This window comes from Gymnoscopelus braueri, assembly GCF_963280865.1.
Source record: "Gymnoscopelus braueri genome assembly, chromosome: 12".
NCBI classification, from domain to species: domain Eukaryota; kingdom Metazoa; phylum Chordata; class Actinopteri; order Myctophiformes; family Myctophidae; genus Gymnoscopelus; species Gymnoscopelus braueri.
The window spans coordinates 6,153,384-6,172,409 of NC_137614.1; the positions used below are offsets into that span (position 1 = coordinate 6,153,384).

Sequence of the window (19,026 nt, forward strand, 5' to 3'; positions counted from 1 at the left end):
AGGTCCCCACATGATTTTTTTGGGGGGGTGGTCCCCAAATAACAGTGAAGTGGAAATGTAATGACTTTTAAGACCTTTTTAATACAAATTTATATATATATTGGCCAAATTGTTAAATAACATAAGAGGCAAATTTTAAATATCCGATCTACAAGCGCACAGCTTGTAGATCTGCTATTTTCACATGGCCAAATATTTAGAAGATTTTTGATTATTAATTTGATTAATTATTAATAATCTAAATCTGAGAGGTAATCAGCAACTAAAGCTGCAAAAATAAATGTAGTGGAGTAAAAAGTACAACATTTACCTCTGTAGTGTAGCAGAAGTATAAAGTATCAAGACATGGAAATACTCAAGTGAAGTAAAATTAGCTACCCTGAAATTGTACTTAAGTACAGTACCAAATGTGTCAAACTTTTTTTTAATCTTGGATGACACGGCCATTATGTCTAGGTTCAATGGGTCAAAGTGTGACACAGACAATAATGGGATTTCACAGCGTCTAAAAATAGCCCTCAGAGTAGCTGGGTCATTGAGCTTTATACTGCCTCAGAGCCACTAACGGAAGATGCAACAACACTTCTTTCACAGCACAGTGTAGAGGTGCTACAGTCAACCAAACCCATTGAATTCATCTATAATTCTTTTATTGATTTTTTTTTTTTTTTTTTAAAGATCCAGTTTAACCCTTTAAAGGACAACTTAGTTTTTTTTACAACAAGGGTTCTTTTATTAGTTTGTAATGATAATAATTAACAGATTCCATTTGGTCCATTATTGGTAAATAGTCATGAACGCACCCTCCGATTTCCGTGAGGCTGCTGCGTTCATGACTATTTACCAATGGACCGAATGCCCCCGCCCCCCACAGTTTTTTTTTAACACTCATCTTTTAATTATAATCATTACAAACTAATAAAATAACCCTCGTTGTAAAAAAAACTAAGTTGTCCTTTAGGACCGGGAAAGCATCATTTGTGTCATTCTAAGATTTCATTTGGCTATTCAAAAATAGCAGATATACAAGCTCATAGCGCGGCAGCTTGTAGATCTGCTATTTTTTTTTAACTCATTGCCTGCCAATAACGCATATGCGTTTTTAGAAGAAAAAAGAAATTGACCCAAAGACCAAGGAGATATGATTTTTCGAAGATCTAGACTCCTATCCACTTCCTTGTTAACTTAAAACTAAAATTATGTATCTCGGCTCCTGAGTACTTTTTGTTTTTTCAATGAAAAATCTCTGGCAGACAACTGCAAAAAATCTGAAATCATTCTTGGCAGGCAATGAGTTTTAAACGTAAAGATTTTTGCAGATCTTACGATATATATTTCTTTAAAGCGAACATTTGTAAAAAATATTTAGTTCCAGGGACGCCCCAGAAGCAAAGGTTCGAGTTACAAATGTCCGCTTTAAAAAAAAAAAATTAAAACATTTGCTAAAGAATTCATTAGTTTTCTAAAATAGCAGATCTACAAGCTCGGTGCCGCGCTATGAGCTTGTAGATCTGCTATTTTTGAATAGCCAAAGAAATCTTAAAATGACACGGATGCGTTCCCGGATTGAATGGGTTAATAATGAAATAATTGATACAAATAAATAAATAGCAGATTCACAAGCTCACAATGAGTCATGACACCATGACGAGTTATGAGCTTGTCGATTGGCTATTTTTGCACGACACCGTCATATGACGAAGTATAAAATATATAGGTCTTGAGTGGTTAATCGGACTAATCGAGTCTATTAAAAAAATACATTTGAATCAAATTTGTTGATAACGTTTTTGTCGGGTGGAAACTGGATTCAAATTCAAAAATAGCAAAAGTAGACGATCAGCTACTGTATGTATGATCAAGTAGAGCGTTCATTTACACAAAAAACACAACAAGTTTACATATGGAGATACAAGGTTTCTGCCCGACAACAACAATATAAAAGTTTCAGCTTCAACAAAGTAATCGATAGAATAAGAAGATCATCAATGGCAGTGGTGGAAAAAGTACTCAAATGTTTTACTTAAGTAAAAGTATCAATACTGCAATGTAGAAGTACTCTGTTACGGGTAAAAGTCCGGAATTAAAAATTTACTTGAGTAAAAGTACAAAAGTATTGGTATCCAAATGTACTTAAAAGTACCAAAAGTAAAAGCACTAAAATGTTTGAAAATAGCCGATCTACAAGCTCACAACGCGTCGCATCGAGCTTCTAGATCGGCTATTTTCAAATAGCCTCGGTATAAAATAGGGCTAAAGTGGTTAATGTATGTTTTATAATGTAATCATTTAAATCTGCAAAGCAACTAGTAACTAAAGTTTTCAAATAATTGTAGTATAGTAGAAGTACAATATTTGCCTCTGAGGTGTAGTGGAGTAGAAGTAAGAGTACAGACAATTGGAAATACTCTTGCAAAGTAAAAGTACCTCAAAACTGTACTTGAGTACAGTAGTGATCTGCTATTTTCACAATATTTATCTAAACTAAATGTAATGCCTCAACTCCTACAATTCCAAGTGCTTATTACAGTTCTCAAATTCGGCCCGAACCCGACCCGGCGTTTTCGGGCCGGGACGAAATTGCATGCTAATTAGTCAGGCAGGCCAGGCCTCGGGTTCCATGAAAAAGAAAGTATAAAAATATATACACTTTACACACACATATACATATACACATACACATATATATGTATAAATTTTTTCCCGGGTTTTCTGGACTAACATTATGGTAATTGTTCGGCCCAGTTAGGGCCCAGTTAGGGCCGGGCCTTAATTTTCAGGCCCGTTGAGTGCCTGATAAGCACTAGTGCCTCTAGTGCTTATCAGGGTGGGGGGTCCCCAGTTCAAATATGATTTGGGGGGAGGGGGGGAGGTTGAGGACCACTGGTGTGGATGGTGTTGTGTTTGTCAGGCGGTAGGCAGATATAATACATTACCTCTGGATCCTCGAGGCGGGTCAAGTTAGGATACAGGTAGAATTTGATGCCTTCAGCTGCGCCCGGCAGGGTCACCCCTCGCACCAGTAACACAATCAGCATGACAAACGGGAAGGTTGCCGTTATGTAAACCACCTGGACGGAGACAGGACAGGACAACACGTGTGTCAAGACACAAAGAACCCAGAACTATTGTGACTTGGGACAATTTACAATTTTAGGCTCTTAATCCAGAGCGATTTACAGTAAACAAGGTAAATACAAGGTAATACATCAAATGCATAGAAATAGTAATCTAGGATCACATGTAAACCAAGAACCCATCATCAAAACAGTCTAAACAGTATTACAAAAATCTATAATCTGTACATTGAAACTATACACACACTATAGGATGCCAGGTCAACAAATGAAGCTGGCATACGTCTACAATACATAACATGCCTTCTAAATGACATTTTAACCTTTTGCATAAGCCTGCAAGGTCGCCACGGCTGGGGCAAGTGCCTGTCTGAAGAGGTGTCTGAAGAGGTGAGTCTTCAGATTACAATTAGATGGGGGGTGACTCTGCAGTTCTAACTGCAATGGACGGATAGTATTTTTTTTAAATAGCAGATCTACAAGCCAACAGCATGTTGTAATGTGACACTTTGTGAGTTTGTAGATCATCAATTTGTTTTTTGCTATGGGACAGGGATTACATTTTTTGGACATTTTCACTTCTAATGCCACGGTCCCAAAAATAGAGACGCCGTGTTGAAAGTGCAGGGCTTAAAACGTACAGATTGCAGCTTTAACAACAATGCCCTGAGTTTAAGTATGGAATAATATAATAATAATAATAATATAACGATTTGGATCCCACCTCCTTGGTGCATTTGTGTCACTGTGTAAACATACAGTACATGAAATGAGTCTTCTGCATCATTTACCCATCCTATAACTATTATCAGGAGTAGTGGGCGGGCGCTATTAGTACGGCGCTCGGGGAGCAGTTAGGGATTAAAGGAGTAATTCACCCAAAAGATTACTTATTTTCTATCAATTACACACCCCATGAAGCATTGAATTCTTTTTTTGTTTTTGTCACATTCCTAAAGCAATAATTTGATGACCGGTGGAGTCTCCGGGTAGGAAACTCAAAGTCTCCTACTGAAGTCTCCTATTAATCATTGGCTCAGAAATGCGACAAAAAAATTAAAAATCTCCATGAATTCAAGGCTTCATGGGGTGTGTAATTGATAGAAAATAAGTACTTTTTTTGGGGTGAACTACTCCTTTAAATATGGAATGATATAATAATGATAGAACAATTTTGGATCCCACCCCCCTTGATGCATTTGTGTCACTGTAAACATAACATGGAATTAGTCCTCTGCATTTACCCATGGAAAAACTATTATTAGGAGGAGTGGGGGTGGGCGGTATTAGTACGGCGCTCGGGGAGCAGTACGGGGTTAATCCATTAAGACCGGGAACGCATCTGTGTCATTTTAGATGATCTTTGGCTATTGAAAAATAGCAGATATACAAGCTCATAGCGCGGCACCGAGTGCCGCGCTATGAGCTTGTATATCTGCTATTTTTGAAAAATAAATTGTTAAAATGGGTGAAAATATATATATATTTGTTTAAGCAAACATTTGTAAAATATTTAGTTCCAGGGACCCCCAGAAGCAAAGATTTGAGTTACAAATGTTCGCTTTAAAAAATAAATTTTCAAGATTTTTCAAAAAAAATAGCAGATCTACAACTAGCACGGCACTCGGAAGCTTGTATATCTGCTATTTTTAGATAGCCATAGAAATCTAAAAAATGACACGCATGCTGCGTTCCAGGTCTTAATGGGTTAAGTGTCTTGCTCAGGGACACTTCCGACGCAGAACCGGGGACCTTTGGTGGCCTCTCTCTACCCACGCTGCCCTGAAATAGGTCTTTTTCCAAAGCAGTTCAACCACTTGATTTCTGAACAGGCCACAGAGGAAGCGGCCCTTCCCTTTGGCTCGGAGACGTTGCTAACCAGTGGCGGAAACAAGTAGCTAAGTACATTTACTCAATTACTGTACTTAAGTGCAATTTTGAGATACTTTTACTTGACTGGAGTGTTTCCAATGTTCAGTACTTTTACTCCACTACATCTCAGAGACAACTATTGTACTTTTTACTCCACTAGTATTATTTGAAAACTTGAGTTACTAATTACTTTGTAGATTTTGATTATTATTACAAAACGTATAATTACCCACTTCAGCCCGATATACATTTCGGCCATTCAAAAATAGCCGATCTACAAGCTCACAATGCGTCGCGTGAGCTTGTAGATCTGCTATTTTCAAAATATTTTTTAGGAAAACTTGTGAAATGGGACATTCAGCATAACGAGTACTTTTACCTTTGGCACTTTTAAGCACATTTTGATGCCAATACTTTAGTACTTTCACTCAAGAAAATGTTTAATTCCGGACTTCTACAGAGTAACAGAGTGTATCTACATTGCAGTATTGATACTTGTACTTGTTGATACTTAATTGAGTACTTTTTTCACCACTGTTGCTATAACTAAACGCAGACAGAAGAGAGGGTAGAGAGGGGTTGCTCGTGTTCGTGTCGACAGCGAGTCTGGCCAAAAAACCTTAACAGCCAAACACACTATGCGAGAACCAGCCAGTAGGCTTTAAATCAAACTAATTAAACTTTTTTTTTTTTTCAAAGAATCATCAGCATTTCATCAGTGTCTTGTCAGTATGTATTAACCCAATCTATCCGGGAACGCATCTGTGTCATTTTAGATTTCTTTGACTATTCAAAAATAGCAGATACAAGTTGTTGTAGATCCGCTATTTTTTGAAAAATCTCGAAAATGTGTGCAAATCTTTTTTTTAAGCAAACATTTGTAACTCAAATCTTTGCTTCTGGGGGGGGGGGGGGGTCCCTGGAACAACATATTTTGAGGTGGGGGTCCGCAGCCAAATACATATCTAAAAAATGTTTCTAAATCTCCTCCAACTTCAACTTTTCCATGTCAAGGACCCCCAAAATGATATGTATTTAGCCGCGGACCCCCCCCCATCTCAAAATATTTTGTTCCAGGGACCCCCAGAAGCAAAGATCGGAGTTAAAAATGTTCGCTTTAAAAAAAGAATATTCACAGATTTGCACAAATTTTCACTATAAAAAAAAAAGCAGATCTACAAGCTCATAGCTCATAGCTTGTAGATCTGCTATTTTTTGAATAGCCAAAGAAATCTTAAAATGACACAGATGCGTTCCCGGTCTAAATGGGTTAAAGGGGCCAAAACCAACGGCAACCCAGGCAACAAAAACAACAGGCTTGTGTGTTTGGTGTATAAATGACATGATATAAGGACTCACTTTCCCGGTAGTTTTGACTCCCTTCCAGATACAGAAGAAGCAGATGATCCAAACTGCCAGGAGACACAGGGCCAGGTCCCACTTGATTGGCCCGATGTCGTCGATCCCATTGGAGATGCTCAGGACGTTACGTCTGTGGAGAGAGGAACAACCCGACCGCTTATGGTTAAAACAATTGATAGATGAATGAAATGAATTTAAGTGTATTTTAGTTTATCCCCTTTCTATGTATAGGTGATAGTATAGGTATAGTTACTATATGCACACAAGGTTAACAACAGGAACATAAAACGTGATTTATTTTTATTTTTTAAATGAACTATGAGGTTTTGTCTTAACATGTTTTGACTCAACAAAGTATATCATTAAAAAAATGGATTAAAACACTTAACCACATGATCAACCACTTAACCACACCTAGTGACCCTATTCTGGGGGGGGGGGGGTTAACTTAAAAAAATGATATTGAGAAAAAAATCTAGGAAACAAAAAACGAAAAGAATTTGGTCCGCGACCCGACCCACTCTTTGGGACCCCGATCAACTAAGTAAAGTGGTTAAGCCACGCCCCTTTGTTGTACAAAAATGGCTCACGTGTGGGCTTGTGGATCAGCGATATTCGGTGAGGACATTTAGCGTAGAGTGAAAATAAGGAGGGTGGCCTCCTAGACTAGAGCCCTGGGGGACCCCAGTCAACTAAGTAGAGTATATCGTCAGTGTCCAGCCGGGACCAGCTAACTCCATTTTCAGTTTTTTTTTTTCATAAATCAACGCTATTGAACCCCCTCTACATCTGTGTAATTTTTTTTTATAATAACATGAAAAGTATTAAAAAGCTCCTCTGACGAAAACTCCTAACTCCATTGGACCCTCAAACTGTCCGTCAAAAACAAACAACTCCCCCCTCCTCTCAGGCTCTCAGAGAAGCTCTGCTCTGTATGAGGCAGACAGGGAGAAGATTTTTCAATGCTTTTGGGAGAACATAAACTGGGAAGAGAAGAGAATGTATGTGCAAGGTTTGATAGATTTCACCCCAGTAAAGAGGAGAAGGGTGTCTTCACAAAGGTCATCTGCTCGTGTTTTCTTTTTAAATGTTAATGGACAGAGAATGAGTGTGTGCAGGAGTTTGTTTCAAACATCTCCAAGAGCTCAAGGAGATCATGCCAAAAGACTTTCACAGCTTTTATGACAATCTAAAGCACTAAGAAACATCCACCACACACACGCAACGCAACACAACACAACACACAACAGTGTGATAATAAAATGTTGATAGGTATATGATAGGTAAATTCAACTGTGGTTGTTATTGTTAGTGCAGTAGGCTACAGATTTGATAGGCTACAGATTCTATTTTTCATGAATGTATTTTGTATTTATATGCCATTTATTTATTGTTGGTGTGCCATGATTACTTTTGTTAAATACATGATTGAGTATTGAGGCAGAATTGTTTGTTGCACTCAACTGTAGAAGAACAACAGTGGTAACAGTTAGATCCATGGTTGTTTACAATGCATGCTAAAATAAAAGTTGTTTAAGTACAGAATTCAGCTTGATCTATACTTAGTATATGAGGATGGCGCTCACCATAAATAGCTGATCTCCAAGCTCACAATGCGTTGTGATGTGTTGTGAGCTTTGAGATCCATTGCCAGCTGTTCTTATCAATGATGGACAAAACCTCCTAACTCCACTTGCGCTGGATTTGTGTTTGGACAAAACTCCTAACTCCACTTGAGCTTGATTTGGGTAAAGTGGTGATAATATAATGACACATGCAAGTATCTGATAATATATAAAGTCACAATACCAAGTTTGATGAGGCAGTATTGCTTTGTTTAAAAAATATAAGGTTTTCTTCATTTTCTGAAAAATTGATATTTTGTTTTTCATTTCCTGAACAATTACCATTTTGGATTTAGCTGGTTCCGGCCGAACAGCAGAGATATAATGTTTCTGTGGATTTGTTCTATATACTGTACTTCATCATATGATTAATATATGAACCTGGATCATAGAGCAGCTATCTTCATTATTTTTGGGGTGAAAATTATGCATTTTGGACAGAAAACAGTGTCATCACACAATCATCATCAACACCTCTTAAATATTTAATACATATCTATCTATCTGTGGCTACGAAGCCATTTGCCACTTATGTTGGCAGTTTTAGCTTTGGTTTGAAAGACAATGTGGTGAACTGGAGATACACTGTAATATTATGAGAATGTTTGGCAAAAACAAAATGTTTTTTGGTTGTTAAAGAAATAATGTGATGAAAAATATGTTTTTCAAACTTTTAGAGCATTTCCCTGGTCATAATGAGGACAAACTTGACAATAGATACCAAAAACAAATTCTAAAAGTTTTAATTACTTCCTGTCAAATGCAAACGTACTGCGAGATGACATCGGCAAACCCTTAAGAATATACTGTATATGGATCATGATTTAATTGACCTGTGTGATTCCCATGCAAAAAATCTCACCTGCCCTAAATGTAATTCCTGGGGACGCTACTGTCCAGTGGTTCCCATACTTTTCTGCTCAAAACCCAAACGAGAAATCAGCTGTTTGCCCGGGGACCAAACTAGTGAAAATAGCTGATCTACAAGCAAGCTCACAACGCGGCGCGCTATTTTCACTACTTGTTTTCTAAATGTAGGGATTTTCTTTGATTATTTTTAGGTTTCTCATTGTTTCATGAACATTTGTGAATTTTGTGGAAATCTTTTAAAATAATTATTCATGTCCACATTTAGGAACTAGTCAAATATCACTCCCTCTATAAGGTGGACTACTGCTTATACAGGTGACCTTTGGCCTAAAAATGTATATTCTTCTACAGTATGTGGAACCAAACAGAACCCAGTGCCAGAGAAACATTGACATTGTTCAAACACACTGAGGCATGCAAGGTACAAGGGCATTACGGCTGCTTTGTGTGTGTGTGTGTGTGTGTGTGTGTGTGTGTGTGTGTGTGTGTGTGTGTGTGTACACAATACATGTACAGTATGTATGTAGGATATACTTGCATGAGTTCATGCATGTGTGTGTGTGTGTGTGTGTGTGTGTGTGTGTGTGTGTGTGTGTGTGTGTGTGTGTGTGTGTGTGTGTGTGTGTGTGTGTGTGTGGGGTGTGTGTGTGTGTGTGTGTGTGTGTGTGTGTGTGTGTGTGTGTGTGTGTGTGTGTGTGTGCGTGTGCATGTATACTATGTCCACAATACTAGAGGGGGCGACAACAATGCTCTGGTACCACCCATCTATAGAACAAACATGGGGAAAAAATGTTCTACTGCACTGCCACCAAAGTGTGGAATAACACCATCCCTTAAAACAGTGGTTCTCAACCTGTGGGTCGGGACCCTCAGGGGGGTCCCCACATGATTTTGGGGGGGGGGTCCCCCTGGTGATAGTGAAGTGACAATTTAAGGACTTGTAAGACCTTTTTAATACCTTAAACAAAAAACGAAACAAAAAAATGAAACAAAAATACCATTACTGCAACAAAAGTAATCAAACTATACTATAAAACATTGGCCAAATTGTGAAAATAGCCGATCTACAAGCTCACAACGGCTCGCATTGCGAGGCGTTGTGAGCTTGTAGATCTGCTATTTTCACAATATTTATCTGTGGAACGGAGTCAAACTAAATGGGGGGTCCCCAGTTCAAATATGATTATTTTTGGGGGATCGTGGCCTGAAAACGTTGAGAACCACTGCCTTAAAATGACCTCAAGGGGAGGTACTCACTTTTCCCATAGAAAGGAGATGGCATTCACTGCTGACAATTTTTGAATTTTTTTTCTTTCATTCATTTATCAAGACAATGGAAATAAAAGGGAAAAATTTGATAAAAAACAGCGCCAAAGTTATTTTAACATCATCCATAAATTATATTCCATGTTCGAAAAAGGAATGTATTTAGCCCAGCTGTGGTGGTGGGCGAGTATACTCTCTCCCAGAACTCTTTAACGAGGGAGGTAAAGTAATAAGAGTAATACTCACTCCCAGAACTCGGTAACGGGTTAGGTAAAGTACGGTAATAAGAGTAATACTCACTCCCAGAACTCGGTAACGGGGGAGGTAAAGTAATAAGAGTAATAATACTCACTCCCAGAACTCGGTAACGGGGGAGGTAAAGTAATAAGAGTAATAATACTCACTCCCAGAACTCAGTAACGGGGGAGGTAAAGTTGGTGACGTTGGCCGCCAGCCAGAGCGTTTTGTTCTTGCGTACGGTGTCCTCCACGCAGCGCGGCGTGTTCCAGGGCTGGTTGCACTTGGACCAGGGCAGCTCCGGCTGAAAGCACTGGATCAGGTAGTAGAGCGCCCAGGCCAGGATCACTATGTAGTAGATGTTGAGGAGAGACACGATCATGATGGAGGCGTAGCCGATGCCTGGAGGGAAGAAAAAAAGATGGAGGAATACACACACCGTGTTGTTAACAGAGGTGGAAAGTAACCGAGTACATTTACTCAAGTAGCGTGCTTAACACATTGATTGCCTAGATCGAATATATGCGTTCTTTCATTTTTGGGGGAAAATTCCACAAGGGGCGACCTAACACAGCTTTGGAATGATCGATCGTCTCTCAGAGAAGAAAATGTGGATGTGACATCATTCCAAAAAACGTCACTTCCACCCGCCCCAATGATGGGATTTTCAGAAAAACTGTGTAAGGGCGCGCTCCCACCAAGAGTTGGCTGGCCGCTGTTAAACGCAGGTTGTGCGCGGCCACAGTTTTTTGCAGCCAGCGGATTCTAAAAAACGGGAGTGTCGCGCCTGTCACTCACTTTCAGGACCCACTGCCTGCTGCCTTGAGCACCATGTTGCTTCCTGAGTCTTGAGACAGTCCGCCTTCCACTCACCCGATTGGACAGAGGGAGAAAATCGGCTCCTGCCTCCAGCACTTTTATGCTTAGTCGCGGAGAGCAGATAAACGCAAGGTCTGCGCGACTAGCGGAAAAATCTGCTCTTGCGTGAATCAACGCATTTGCATTGACAATGCATTGGCAGATTCTGCAAACAGCGGCCAGCCAACTCTTGGTGGGAGCGCGCCCTAACTCAGTTTCTTTTTTTTTCATTGAAAACTACCTGTTTTCAGCGGACCAAAGCTCCAAAATGGCGGATCGCGGTTGGAAACTTGTCGTTCCCATGGATACACAGATCCTTCCGCCTATCACAGGAACCCTTTTCGTGTTTTTTTGTACACAATGTCGGTTCCACGGCGTTTCAAATATCATCGGATTGGAGGTAATTATACGCCGGCATGGGGATAGAAAACTATGTTTAATATCTTGGCAATCAATGTGTTAAGTACAATTTTGAGGTACTTTTACTTTACTGGAGTGTTTCAGATTTGCAATACTTTTACTTCTACTCCTCTGCGTCAGAGGCAAATATTGTGCCAATACAATTATTTGAAAACTTGAGTTACTAGTTACTTTGCAGATATAAATTATTATATTATAAGACATACATTAACCACTGTATCCCTATTTTATACATAGGCTATTTGAAATAGCGTTGTGAGCTTGTAGATCTGCTATTTTCAAACATGTTAGTACTTTTTCAGTACTAGGGAGGAGAGGGGGCGGGATTAATGGACTGTGACGTCTAAGTCCACAGGCAAATCACAACACTTTTCTGAGCCTAATAATTCCGAAAACCCCAGACCACAGAAAATCCACTGAATGTTCAAAGTTCAGGTTTTTTGTGTGTAATTGAGGTCAGAAAACAAAACAAAAACCAGAAAAAAATCGAAGAATAAAAATTTGATGTAATGAAACCTTTAAAAAACCTTGGTTCTTTCTTGAACCAAAAATGGCATCATTCTGAAGAACCACTTTTGGTATCAGTTGGCGCCTTTATTTTCCAGTGTGAAGCGTCCCTATTCTGGGCATCGTGGCACCATAGGCCATCATTCGCCTAACAGAAAATCAGAATCAGGCAAACAAGTAGAAAGTGGTGTAGAAAGTGAGGGGCCCCAAGTATAGACCCCTGGGGGACCCCGGTCAACAAAGTATAACCTCTCTGTCGGGTGGAAACCTCCAAAACTGTTACTTTCAAGATTCAAATTCAAAAGTAGCAAAACTTTATTTTACTAATTTACGGAAAAAAATAAAATAATGGAGATAAGAGGTTTCTGCCCGACGGCAACGATAACTTAATGAATCCGTTCTGTCAATGTGTCGTCACGTTTTTGTCACATTAGAACACATCGAGTGCTTAACACTTAAGCCTATTTTATGTGCTTAAAAATAACCTTGTATAGCTTGTATAGATCTCCTATTTTTGGCTGTTGTGGAAACTTTTGGAAAATGTTTCGCCCATAATCACAGCCCAGATCTGCAAGCCGGTCAGGTTACTACTTGGCCTCACACCTAGAACTCACCTAACCCCCCTGCTCATTAACCCTTTCAATCCGGGAATGCATCCGTGTCATTTTAAGATTGAGCTTGTAGATCTGTTTTTTTTCATCGTGAAAATGGTTGCAACTCAAATCTTTGTTTCTCGGGGGCCACTGGAACAAAATATTTTGAGATGGGAGGGTCCGCAGAACATTTTTGGGTGGTCCTTGACAACTGTTAGGATTTAGAAGACATTTGTAGAATCCGCCTGAAGCAAATATTTGAGTTATAAATGTTTACTTTAAAAACATACATATTCAAAGATTTGCACAAATTTTCATGATAAAGAAAAAAATGTGCTCATAGCGCGGCACTATGAGCTTGTAGATCTGCTATTTTTGAATAGCCCAAAGTATACAATAATGGTTATACATGTAGCTAAAAATCTAAAATGACACAGTAAATGCATTCCCATATTGAACGGGTTATGCCAGGGTGGGATGGCTCCGGGTAGAGGACAGAGTACAGCAACTTGCAAAGGGCCTGGTCTACAAGATACTCAAGGGACCAGTCAGCCGCCCATGTACCTGTCAGACTACTCTACTTCCATAACGTAAGAGACACACACGGGCACCTCAATGGAAACAAGACCGCAAGGACTTTTTTGGACGGACCTTTTAGTCAAAGTATTTTAAATGTAATTGTGCCGTTTTAATTTTTTTTGCCTAATAAAATATTCAATCAATCAATCAAACACACCAGAGGGAGCTCCACTGATTTTGTTCAACCCAGATTCGGCACAAACATGGGGTTAAAGTTGTTCTATACTGCTATGCCACCAACATGTGGAATGCCGTACCACCAGACATCAAAAAGTGTGACTCCCCCTATACCCTCCTTCAAAACCGCCAAGAAAGAGCACCTGTCTGCAATTTGTAAACTGGTCCTAGAAAAGTCATCTAAGCTTAACACCAGAAATGACACCCCCCCCCCACCCACCCAACTGTTTACTGTACATATACGTTTATTGCTACTAATGTTGATGATGTCTTGTATATTACAGCAGTCCGGGACCCATAGGGGGTCCTCAGAGTTACTGCAGGGGGTCCGCCAAATCTTTGTGTGATATGATATTTTCTTTTACCTTAACCACTTGAACCCTAGCATCCCTTTTCTGAGGAGCTCTCAACGCCTCGCGCTGCTAGGCGTTGAGAGCTTGTAGATCGGCTATTTTTGGCAAAGAGGCTATTCACCTGTTTCCTAGGCTGTGTGTGCATCACTTCCTGTCGATTTGATCCAATGAAATCCAATGAAACTGGTCAGATGACCAATGATATCCAATGAGATCGACAGGAAGTGATGCACACACAGCCTAGGAAACAGGTGAATAGGTGTAGAGGGGAAAAAGAGCAGTCTAAGTGAAAAAAATACTTTAATCTGAAACACAATTTTATACAATATAGAGTAGGGGGTCCCTGCTTCATCCCTGTCTCAGCTAGGGGGTCCTTGACCTGAAAACGTTGAAGACCCCTGTATTACAGTATATTATTGTCTTTAAATGTCCTGTCTTGATGAATTGAATACACAGGACCACAATGGAAACAAACACAGGGCTTTTTGTGTTATCCTTTTAGCATCATTGTAGAATCGGACCACCGTACTATTTGCAAACTGTTAATAAAGACCCCCTGGTACTCCCTCAAGGACCACTGGTGGTCCCCGGACCACTGGTTGAAAACCACTGCTATATTGAATAGGGCAAACGGAGAGAAACGGGTTTACAAAAGCAAACACCCCCTGCCAAGCGAGCCCCGACCACTAGCCTTCTGCACTTGATTTACAGTCCAAAGAATTCAAAACCAGTCACTAGCGTAATAATAATCATCAACGTACAGTAGATGATACTAAAACTGGGACGCAAGCTCTGATTTCAAAGCAGGGAGCCTCTGCCAGAGCGTGTTAACTCTGCTAAACTTCTCCAATAAATGACCTTAGTGTTTGTATGCTATTTTTAGACGTGACTTTGGTCCAAACCCCCCGGACACAGAAATCCCCCCTGTCCGCCTCCACTTCTCCCAGAGTATTTTTAAACCAGCGTCACCTACGTCAAGTCCACCCACTAACCCCCGCCATCCCCCAAACCCCGGGCCCCCTCGTTCCCACATTCCAACTGACCAAACTGCCGGGGCGAGTCAGTCAGTCAGTCCGTCCGTCCATGCGTGAATGAGCACACGTATGCGTGCCGCACGTGAGCATGTTTGCGATTAAGTGGCCTGTTGGCTGAAGAGAGTCAGGCTCGACCTACGGGTGCGATAAAAGAAAATGCTTAAAGGGCTAGACCGCGCTTTGGTAGAGGTTTGGGTTGTGTAGTTTCCCTTGCCATGATGCAACTCCAAAGGTGTGCAAGGAATTAAAAAAAAACTTGCTCCATTGACTAGGAATAGAAATATGCTCCTCATTGACTTACTTTGTACGGTAGAACAGCTCTCAAAGTCCCTCTCTTAGCCCCTAAACGAACGCAAACAACGCTGATTCGGACAATATAAAACATCACCAAACCCAGTAGAGTTAGTTTTTTTAATAAAAATGTCTACTTCCTGTTGATTTTGCTAATTCTATTAGGAAGAAAACCCGGATTGGATCCACGGATCTGGATCCTGATCTTCAAATGGTCAAATCAATAGGAAGTTGACATCTATATAAAAATTAAAAACAGTAACGGGTTTGGTGATGTTCTATATTGCTGGAATCAGCTTTGTTTACGTTCATTTACGGGCTAAAAGAGCCTCTACTGAACAATGTAAGTCAATGAGGACCATTTTTTGAAATATCAATTTCTAGTCAATGGAGCAATTATTTTTAGATTTCTTTCACACCTTTGGAGTTACATCATGGCAAGTTAACTACACAACCCAAACCTCTACCAAAGTAGTCTAGCCCTTTAAAAGGTCGGGGACGACAATGGCAGCCCGCGATAGGCCGGTTTTGCCGTCCTCTCTCTCTCTCCGTTCCCTTTGTCACAGTCAGATGCTGTGGGCAGAGGGACAGACGGCCTTGAATACAACACCGTCTCATTATTACCTAACATTAAATGGATTACGGATGGTCAAAAAGTAGACTACATAAAGTTAAGCTATGTCTCACCATGTCTAACAGTTGACTTCTCCAGGCCGAAAGGGGGCCACCAGGAGGCCGACTGATGTAAAACACATTATTTGATATTGCTCCTTTCACGCAAATTTCACGCAAATCGGTACACATGATCTCTATAGTCATGTGATCAAGACGGATCTGTTCGATTTTTCTAATTCCATCCTTATTGGCTAAGATTGACATCTAAAGTTTGCAGGAGTGGCCCGTTTTGAACAAAATGCCACAAATCATGAACGCAGCGTCCGATTGCGGTGAAACTTTGCACGCACAGTCGCACTACGTTGAGGAAAAAATGTCACCTTTTTAATATTACCCTATTATAGCGGCACCATGAGGAAGCTTTTTGCCAAAAAAAAATATTACTCCCACAAATTTTGTCCAAACATCACGCACATCAGTACACATTACGCTATAGTCAAGTGATCAAGACGGATCCGTCCGATTTTTCATATTCCATGCTGATTGGCGAATTCCGATCATTGCTGGCCCACAATACCCGACCTGGCGGAGACCTGTGCTCTGAGGAGCACTTTTTCTAGTTACTATTTACATTTTACAGAACGCTGGTTCTCAAACTTTCAAGACAGTCAAGACAAAATGATACGTCTTTGACTGCGGATTTGAGCAAAGATTTGAGTTGAAAATGTTTTATTTAATCATAAATATAAATGTATCCAAGATTTGCACACATTTTCAGGTGATAAATAGCAGATCTACAAGGCAATCTCATGCACTGCACTCTGTCCTCTAGTACCCTGATCCATCCCACCCTAGCATAATGATCAGGGGTTAGGTGAGTCGTATAGGTGTGAGGCCAAAGTAACCTGACCAGCTTGTTGAGTGGAGTAGTTTAAAACTAATAGCTAAATGAGAACATTTACATAGTTTGAATAGCATACATGTATGCAACTAGTATGTAACTAGTAACCAAGTTACCCATGGCATAATAACTGCTTTTTTATAACTTTTTGACCATTGAAACCCTCTAGACTTAACTGGACATGAGTCGTCTCTGTACTTGGACTGCCTTTTTTTCCTTTGCCAAAAAATATCAGATTTTGGCTAATGTTCCCCCCTAGAATATAGGGGGGGGGGGTACAAATGGTTAGCCATTGCACTAACTAGAACGGGCTCTTGGATGATAGAGAACATGGTCAGCTGCTGTAGATATGGTGCCATCATCCCAGCCCGGGGGGGGGGGGGGGGGGGGGGGGGGGGGGGGGGGGGCTTGTATTCAGCTGTTCCCTGCTAGTTTCGGCCCCCCCATTTGAAGTTGGCGTGTGCCAACCAGAGGACCCCAGAGCGGACCCCCCCCACCCGCCCAACCAGTTGGTGGGGGGGGGTTTCCACAGGCTTGTCATCAGCTGTCACTCAGACAGTCTTTTTACCAGCAGTGATGCACCGTATATAGAGATCACCGATTCCCAAATAGTGGGTCAGAACCCATCCACCCGACAGAGACGACATATAATATGTATATACGCTTTCAAGAAACGGTGAAGATGGATGATCTACAAGCTCACAACGTGTCGCAACGTGATGCGAAACTTGTCAAAAATGTTCCAACAGGGGCGCCCGCTGGCCTATAGAAGTCCAGGCGCATGATACCACATACGCTGGTAATCCAGCTTGACCGCGCGTCGAGGGTTCGACTCCCGATCCCGACAACCTTTGCTGTGTGTCATCCCCCCACATCTCTCTCCCCATTTCCTGTCAGCCCACTATCCTATCAGTAAAGGCAGAAAAGGCCCCCCAAAATATCTTTAACAAAAAATGTTCCAACAAAAACAATAGCTAAAACAGCTGATCTATAAACTCAGAACGTGACGCCCCAAAACATCATACAAGGTTCAAGGTTCACTTTGTCATTTACATGTTTTCACATGAAACGAAAATCGTACTCAGGACCAGCAGTGTACAATAAAAAACTAATAAGCATAAAATCCTAAGCGTAAAATCCTAAAGTGCAATGAAGTAAAACTGAGCAGCATATTAAAAACAGTAGCATCCATCTTTTATCGGAACAGATAACATGGCAGCATGACATACTATTTTTTTAAAGCGCAGTAGGCAACTGCGAAAGCGCATTTATTGTGGCTTTAAGGGTTCAGCGGTCTAACAGTTTCCAGGTAGAAGCTGTGTTAATTCTTTTTTTACAGCAAAGTTGGAGGGTTTAACTGGGTTCCAATCTCCCCAACTGGGAGATTTCCAGATGTCAATCATCGGTAACCAGAGTCCAGTGGTCATGGTTCATTAATTAGAGTCAATTGGTGATGAGGACACTGGCAGTCACAACACCCTGGATAAATGAACGCTGAGGAGTTTTTACTGTATGTAGTGAGCGAGGTGGTGGTGCTTTATTTAAAACTGGCATCAAACTACTGTAAGTGTGTCTCATCACTGGTATGAATCTCTGGCTCTGGTACTCACATGACGCGCTCCCACCCCCCCCCCCCCCCCCCCCCCCACACACACACACACACACACACACACACACACACACACACACACACAGCCCCTCACCACCACAATGAGTGAAAATGATATCCTGCTGATATGGGGAGTGGCAAATGAGTCAAGGTCAACCGGCAAAACAGGTGGATTTTTTGTTCTCTCACACAGAGTTACGGCTCTAAGTGAGCCTGTGTTCAGGCTGCTGGACAGTGGACACAGACTTTAGAAAGTTAACCTTGTGAGCAGTGTTTATTTCATCGACTAAAACTATGACGAAAAATTTTCGTCGACTACCTTTTATCACTGACCAAAACTAAATAAAAACGAAATAAAAACGGAAGCCATGATGACTAAAACTAAGACTAAATATATTGACAATTCCGTCAACAAATAAAAACTAGACTAAAATGTTAGGGAGGGACTAGAGAAGTAGAACTAAGACAAGTCATTTTATGCTTGGTTGCCCTCGGGTGTTGCGCTCTGAAAATAGCAGATCTACAAGCTCACAACTGTGAGCTTGTAGATCGTCTATTTTCAGCATGCAACCAAGTGTAAAATCAACCAGTACGACGCCATAAAGGCACCGCCAGAATACATTTTAGTCAACTAAATCAACTGTTGATTTAGTCGACTAAAATCTTATGATATTTAGTCTACTAAAACTAGACAAAAACTAAGCACCTTATGTCTAACCTCATGTACATACTACCTATAACCTTATGTACCTTATGTCTAACCGCATGCACCTTATGTCT

General features: G+C 40.6%; 1 protein-coding gene across 1 annotated transcript in view; it reads right to left on the minus strand.

The window, feature by feature from the left end:
* Positions 1–19,026, minus strand: part of LOC308097465 (sodium- and chloride-dependent taurine transporter-like) — a gene marked incomplete at its 5' end in the record, with an annotated part of 50,635 nt that overhangs the window by 26,895 nt on the left and 4,714 nt on the right. The window contains 3 exon segments of the mRNA XM_080445228.1: positions 2,937–3,071; positions 6,309–6,441; positions 10,477–10,711. Of these exon segments, the coding sequence (XP_080301354.1) occupies positions 2,937–3,071; positions 6,309–6,441; positions 10,477–10,711 (503 nt within the window).